The 7,994-nt window shown below is 37.6% G+C and overlaps 1 protein-coding gene across 1 annotated transcript; it reads left to right on the top strand.

Annotated features, from left to right (window-relative positions):
* The first annotated feature begins 1,367 nt into the window (after positions 1–1,367).
* LOC18438261 (UV-B-induced protein At3g17800, chloroplastic) lies at positions 1,368–6,687 on the top strand. The gene is made up of 3 exons (XM_006848448.4): positions 1,368–1,684; positions 2,188–2,486; positions 5,632–6,687. The coding sequence occupies exons 1-3, from the start codon at positions 1,532–1,534 to the stop codon at positions 6,452–6,454; spliced, it is 1,275 nt and encodes a 424-aa protein (XP_006848511.1). The 5' UTR covers positions 1,368–1,531; the 3' UTR covers positions 6,455–6,687.
* The last annotated feature ends 1,307 nt before the right edge of the window (positions 6,688–7,994 follow it).

The following is a 7,994-nucleotide window of genomic DNA, read 5'->3' as shown; positions in this document are numbered from 1 at the left end:
TTTCGGCAACGAAAAACCCGATGGCTCTAAAATCAATTTCCAACACTGATAATAAAGTGTGCGACTCAAAAAATGGTATAACATAGTTGTAAACACTTATTTTTAGGTCAAATGGAAGGTCTAGATAATTTGTTACAATGTATATTATTTTTAGCGTTTGAAATTCTAATTTTTTTTCACAACCATAATGTTGAAGTTGAGATAATTGAAGTAAATTTTTTCCAAAACTTGAATTGCAATATTCGATTAATTATGACGTGAAACTGTACTTATTTTAAATCGGGCTACAGCCCTATCAAACTATTTTCCAACTATTATATATTCACACCTATATAGTCTCTTGCCAATACGGCCCTTACTGGAACTTGCCAAGACTTTTCTTATATTTTCAATTTGGAGTCGTATAATTTCAAGAGAACATTCAAAAGGGTAAGAGGAGGGTGGTGTCACCCTAAGGGCAAAAGTTTATATAGAGTCTAGGCTCTAAACAATCAAATTAGAGCCTACCTCAAAACTTTCACTAAAAGAAGTTATTTTGATGCCTAAATATCATCAAATTGATGATCTTAACTTCAAGATACAGATATGAAAAAAAAATTAGATTTCAAGTTTTGGAAATAATGCATCTTGTAATGTATTTTTGGACCGTCAATTTTCAAGATATTTATAGATATTCTCTATCTACACTGTTTTTAAAGCTTTAAATTTTATAACTAAAAATAAAAATATAATTTAAGGCTCCCACAAAAATTTAGAGTATTAAAATTATATTTCTCTAAACTATTTGAAGGTGGGTTCTAATTTAATTGTTTAAAGCATGGGCTTTATACAAACTGCACCCTTTATCATGATCAGTGGTGTTTATCTTAATCGAATACTAGAGGAGAATAAGAGCAATCCATGTCGGCTGGGAATTGTCATGAGCCACATATGACTGCAGGGGGGCACATATCACTGTAGTGGCGGCGGCTGATAATTCATGAGATAGAAAATGACTTAAATACCCTTAGACATTTTGTCAATCATTCCAAAACTCTGGGCCGTTATCGTCATCAAAATCTCTCTCTCTCTTTAAAATCCTAGGGCGAAGCCCATAAAATGCGAGAGATCCAGTTTTTGAGCTGGCATCTCTATCCCTTCCTTACTCAACCCTTCCCCACGCGAGGCAACGTCGCGCTTTTTCTCTCTCTGCAATCTTGTTTTTCTCTCACTACATCTTCAATTTCAACCCTTCCCAACGCGAGGCACCGTCACGCTTTTTCTCTCTCTGCAGTCTTGTTTTTCTCTCACTAAAGCTTCAATTTCTCTCTCTCTCTCTAAAACTAGCAGTTATATATGCGTTTGCTTTTTCCCCATGTCAAAATCTTGTGGCATCGACTCTGTCTTTCCTCAACGCCCATCGCTTCTTCGATCCAAGAATTTCACTGGTCTTAGACCACCTGCTCTTTCTTTTCCCCTCTTCTCTCTCTCACGACTGAAATCTTTTTTCACTCTTAGACCCATCTAGGGTTTTGAAGGTTTTTGTTTTTCCATGGAGTGTTACAGTTGCTATTCAAATTCCTCTGTTTTTTTGGGCAATGATAAATTGGCTATGGGCGTTAGGTCTGCAGGGCGGTGTTCCAGCTTCCAGGCGGAATTGGCCTCCAAATCTGTTACGGTCAGGAGTTTTGAGGCGAATTTTCGGGTTAGTTCCTTCCTCTCTCAAGGAATACAAATAACTTGACTGGTTCTCTCTCTAGGAGTTATGAATCACGGTAAATTGTAGGGTTGGTATTTCTTTCTCTGGTAATTACATATTAGATGGGTTGTTTATTTTGGATGGGTTTCTTCTTAGAAAAATTCTATAACAAAATATATATTTAGAGCAATTCTGCTACTTTCTGCATGATCCAAGAAACCAATGCCCTCTAATTTTGATCTGTGAAGAACACAAATTTTGAATTATTTCGTTAATTATGGATCTTGTTTTCAAAACTTTTTTTTCCAGGGATATTTTCCAAGATAGTTAGTATATGAAATTTTAAAATAATGGGACCCTTGATTAAGGATGTTCACTGGTAGCAATCGAATTAGGTCCCCTTATTTCTTTGGAAATAGCTTGTTTTCTTCTTTCAATTCATTAACTAATTCAGTTTTGAACTTCGTTCTCTTTTTCGTTTTCTTTTTCTTTTTTTTCGTTTTATACAGGGATCTGTTAAGTTCAATAATGTTGGGCCTTTTGGGGTTGACACAAAAAACAAGAATGGAAAGGCTCGATTGGGTCCGGTTGCCAGTGCAGGATCTGGTAAATGCCATACAAGAAAAGTGTTTTCACCAATGGAACCACAATCAGAAGAAGGCAAGCTCTTGAGCCATATTCTGCAGTATCATCGCCACCTTTTTAATGGTGCGGTGTCTGAACAAATTGAGAAGTTATCTGCTGATAGAGCTGGAGCCATTGCAAGGCAAGAACTATGTGTGGGCAATGAAGAATCCCTCCTTCACAGGTTTGTCCTTCAAAATTTTATGATTTGTGGTTCGGGGATCCTTTATTCCGTTTATGGAACTAGTATTGATGGGTTAGTAGGTGGGATTAACAATTGATGCCTTGATCGGTGTTTGGCTACTGGGTTGAGTCAGGGTTGCAAGCCCGAGTTACCCGAGTTGGGTGTCACACTCGGGGATATTAAAAAAAATTCAAAAGAAATCATAAAAAAATCCCAACAAATAAGGAATTTATTTATGTAGCTTTGTTATGTTGTCTATCATTTTGGCAAACATTGAAAACTGTTTTGGCCATAAATACTTATTTTTACGTTTTTCCCATCTTTTTTGGATTATTTTGAAACTACCCCCACAAGTTCAGATTTTTTTTTTTAAATCTAGTATTTACTTCTTTTTTAACCTCATTTTGATGAGTTTTGCTTAATCTTACTTGAAACGTACATTTCCTTTTTCTTGGATTTGTTTGTATTTTTTACAATTTTTTTAACCTTTTTCTTGCTGCTACTGTCGGGCTGAGTACTCGGATCGGGCATGGGCCAAGTACTTGCCCCGAGTAGTGGTTTCAAACACTGGCTTTGATAGTGGTATCGATGGAGACGGTTATTGGGTCAGGGGTTTTCTTGATTGGTTTCCTGAAGTATTACTTACCCAAAAGAGATGATTTCTACAGTATGATTTGCGATGGAATGCAAATTTTAAAAAAAAAAAATTTTAAACTTTTTTTTATGGGTATGGTTTTGGGTTACTGCTTTCTTTTGCTTGGAAACATGTGAACTATCTAATTTAATTGAGCATTGCTCAGCCATGGGGATTTTTGAGCGTGCAATTTATATAATTTCTCAAATTCTATTTTATTGTATTTACCAGTGATATCTCGCTATCTATGTTTTGATGCCTTACCTAATGAGAGTTGCCTTTCCTTGGAATGTGTTGGTGTCCTGATCCATCAGGAAAAAAGTTTAGGTAGAGTGAATTCTCTGCTCCTTTTCAATGGGTGATTTATGTAAAAAAGCAGTGGATTGAATATAACCTTGCTCAATCCAATAAGTCACATGGCTTTCTGACTATTTGGGTGAAACTCACTTATTGTAAATCTTGACTTTGTCATCTGAATATCCTTTTCTCTGAAGAAGTACCCCCCCTTTGGATTGAATATTCATTGAATGAGTTTTGCATTTTTGTATCATTATTTGCTATTTTTTTTTCAAACTCTTGAGTCTACGCATGCCTCAAATATATGTGTCTGGTTGTATTTTTATTATCAACTCTAAGGTTCTTGTTTGGGTAACTATTATAGATTATCACAAAATTTGGAGAAGTTCATGGATCTTGAATTCTGTGATATCTTTTAAGTACCCATGAAAGTTCTTGTGCTGGAATTGGTGACTTATTCTTTGATTATACACCAGACGTGAATCTAGATCCCTTCACGGGGTAACACACAACAAAGATGAACTGCATTACATAACATGTAAACTTGGCTCTCTATAAGTCACAAGGCTTCTTTAACTTTATTTCAATGCTCAAGCTGGTCTCGGGAAGAAAGGCACACTTTCTTTCGAGATAATACATTGCTTCCTAATTCCTATACCTAACTAGTGTTTTAAAGGCCTCAATTATTTTCTAATCGACAGGAATAAAAAAAAAAAAAAAAAAAAAAATTTAAAACAAAAATGGTCAAACTAACCCCAACCAAGGGTCCCATGGTTCTAAACTCTAAAGATTGTGGCTAACCAGTTAGGTGGGTTCCTAGAGCCTAGACAATGAAAGGTAGAGGCAAATGACTATACATGATTACTCATGCCTATCCATTCCCCTAGGTTTTCTTATCTGGCAGGACCCTAGTCAAGTGCTTGGGGCTTGCTTCTCCTAGGCACCTGGCCAAGGTGTCCTTCTCTCTTGGACTTTTGATGACATGGTTCTAGATAAGAGTAAATCAAATGTTCCCCTGTTATTACTTTTGGGCAAACCAAATGAGCCATTGTCCTCATTTCTTGGATTACTACATGTCAAGCTTCCCTAAAATGTTCTCAAATATAGGTCATGCTCATCTCAAATTTCTCTAAATGTAAAGAATAAACATACAGTCAATGATATGTCATTGAGCATTATTTGCTGGGAAAGCTTTTTGTGTTCCCCCTACAACATAGAAGTTCTATCTTCCCCCTACCATTCAGCCATCCATTTTTTATCAAGAGAGCCACTCACTGTTTGATTTTAGATCCGATGTCTCAAAGTATTTTATTTTTAGTTTTTTTAATACATTTTTTCTGAATATGAAATTTGGTAAGTGCCATCTTCTCATTGGGGCCCACCTATAAAAAATATTAACAATAATTTTTCGATAAAACATAATGATCAAAATACCCCTTCAAATTTTCAAGGGTATTTTGGTCATTTTATTTTATTGAAAATATTTTTTTTATATTTTTCGTTAGTGCAAGTTTAAATGAGGATTGGAAGTCCAAACTTTAGTGTCAAAACAGTTTATAAAAAAAATTAAAAATAAAATAGTGTAGAGACGGGACATTGTGATTGGGGCAATCTTAGCCCTCCATTCAAAAAATGGACGGTTGGATAAGGGGGAGGATAGAACTTCTATGTTGTAGGGGGAACATAGAAAGCTTTCCCTTATTTGCTATTTGACATTGCAACTAATGATATTATAAAATATTGATATAAGTTCATTGTATAATGTTCATCTTAATTATTTGAATATGTTTTGTTAATCTCCTTCATTCATTAGAACATCCATAGGTAGAACATGATAAAGGTAGTCCTTGCTAGGGTAAATTCACAAGTCCCCTGGACCTTACCTTTAATGTTTCAGCTTACGCTACTGATGATTACATAAAGAGGAAAAGGTTTTTCTTTAGATGTGCCAGCAAGATTCAACCTGGTTACCTTCCAAAAAGAAAAAGCATTATGTAATAATCTCTATTTCATGATGGCAAATAGAGATCAAATTATGCATGAATCTACATTGAGTCCTTCAAGTTCATTGAGGCTGGTTTGCAGTTGTGTTTACCACTAGTAATAGTTTTTGAGATGTTGAGCTGAATATAATAGATCTACTTTCGGTAGTTTACCATATGAGTTTGTTCGAGCCATCATTGCTAAATCAGTTTCATTGTATTATTATATCAGGAGAGTTGCCGAACTGAGAGAGAAGGAATGTCAAGTAGCAATTGAAGAAGTGATGTACATGTTGATCGTTCACAAGTTCTCAGAGATAAACGTCCCCATGGTGCCGAGACTGTCAAAGTGCATCAAAAATGGGAAAGCAGACACTTGGTCATGCCATGACAGCGAGCTTGAGGCCATCCATGACTGGGAGGCTCGGATTATGGTCAAAGATCACTTAAACAAGATCCTTGGCCGACGTAGTGACTCATCCTACACTTTGAATAGCTGTGTGATGACCCTTATTGGAAGGCTTCAACTTGGGAAACTCTATGCATCTTCGGTAATGTATGGCTACTTCTTAGAATCTGCTTGTCGAAGGTATCACTTGGAGAAAAGCCTCCATGTCAGATCTGATCACCCTCTTTTCCAAGGTATCACTCTGCCTGATAGTGGATGCTGGCATCTCACACCTGAGACTTTGATTCCTCTTGGAGTTACGGAAGAGCAAGAGACTTGTTGTGGAGATACCTATTCAAGTAAAACAATTGATGAGCTTGATTCCTTGAAGAGATATATTACTGGGTTTAATGCGGAGACCTTCCAGAGATGTGCGGCTCTGAGGTCGAAGGAAGCGGTAAATTTGGTAGAGAAGCACAGTTGGGCACTGTTTGGGGAATGTGAGGAGGAAGGAGAGGAGGGTATGGGAGAGGAGCAGGATGAAGTGCTTTTGATTTCAATTTCGAGTTTGAAGAGGTTGGTTTTGGAGGCAGTTGCGTTCGGTTTGTTCCTTTATAATGTGGAAGCCTATGTTGATCCAATCTATAGGTTAGAGGAGAATCACTGAAGTGATTATCTGGTTAGGTTAAGTTAGATGTAAATGGCTTAGTTCGTTAACACAGGTAAACTGCGTAGAGAATATTTATGGGAGTTCATGATCCCATTCTAACTGCACTGGCTGACTCTCTTTCTCCATCATTGTACAGTAAATGATGAAGCTTTTTGCACACTTGATTCTCGTTGGAACCTTGTATTATATTTTCCCCTCAGCACTAATATTTCTCATTAGAGTTGGAGGAACTGCTTTCTATCTCCCCCCTTCCTTACAAATGCACAATTTTCATATGAAGTGCTGCTTTTAATTGTCCAGTATTGTGATGAATCCAACTTAAAACAAAACTGGAGATCATTTTCTCTACAAAGACTGATGGGCATATCATGTATGTTTTTTGGTGTATGCTCAAGCGGCTTCAAGCCTCATGTAACTGACCACAATTGCGTTGTATTTTTGAGGTGATTGATTAAATCGGGCAGCATATGTCTGGTGGAGCGGGCCACTTCCATCACTGGTCTAGCCGTGCTTTGGCTCCAAAGTATGGCTACCTTGGAGTTTACAAAGGATTACGAAGGATGATGGTCTGCTCTGCTTCACACGCACAACACCATGTCTCTAAACTTTAACATAAATTTGAATGTTGAATTGGTGGGCCACATGGAAAGGAGGCATTACTCCTACATGGTTTGTGGTCATTTTAATTGATATTTATATTGAGAATGGGGTGGGGTCGTGGTGGTAGTACCACCTGTTGAAGGTCATTGAAGAGCCTTAGTTGAAGGTCACTTACCTCCATTCTAACTGATACTTTCAAAATATTAGCTCTTTCCAAAACAGACGCAGAGGCCTATAATCTCTGACTGATCTACCCCAAAAAGAAAAAAAATTCTGGCAGCATCTGTGGCTGTTTGGGCCAAGCCTGACGTGTCGTGCGCCACATCAGCTTTGCCTCCCATCGAAGTTCGATCAGGGCTGAGTTTCTAGGCCTAAAAGGTTGGATTGCAGAGTGAAAAATTAAATGAAATGCCATGGAGTAATAGAAGCCCATAGGTCGTTTTAGAGTGTAAGGATTGATTGTGGGTCATTTCCTTGTTTGTTGGCTACGCTAAGGAAGGTCTACACACAGAGTCCTCGACCAGCACACAAGCACCAAGTTGGGGTCTGTCAAGCATCTCCGGCGAAGAGCTCCTCGACATTCTTTTTGGGGGCGTTGCTAAGAAGTATTGGGCTAGACTTATCATTGACCCGACCCTCGTACTTCCACATGGTTGCATCTTTTCTGAGCTTGCTTCTTTTCATAAGGCCTTCCACTTGGCCGTGAAATAAAAGCTTTTACTCTTCTTGTTATGATAAAAAACCCGTCAAGTCAATATAGCTTCAACCTGATGCAAGTGTTATATGACATCCACATGTGTATCGCACCTAGCAGTGCTTTAAAAACCGGTCGGTGTTTCGGATCGAGCACTTTAAAAACCCATCCGGATAAGTGAATTGGGGGTTCGAATTGGGAATCGGTAGCAATAAAAAAATTCAAAACAATTATTAAAAATCA

The sequence above is a fragment of the Amborella trichopoda genome, chromosome 6, assembly GCF_054954075.1.
Source record: "Amborella trichopoda isolate Santa Cruz 75 chromosome 6, AtrichopodaSantaCruz75HAP2 v2.0, whole genome shotgun sequence".
Taxonomy (NCBI): domain Eukaryota; kingdom Viridiplantae; phylum Streptophyta; class Magnoliopsida; order Amborellales; family Amborellaceae; genus Amborella; species Amborella trichopoda.
This window is presented reverse-complemented; position numbering and strand designations above follow the sequence as displayed.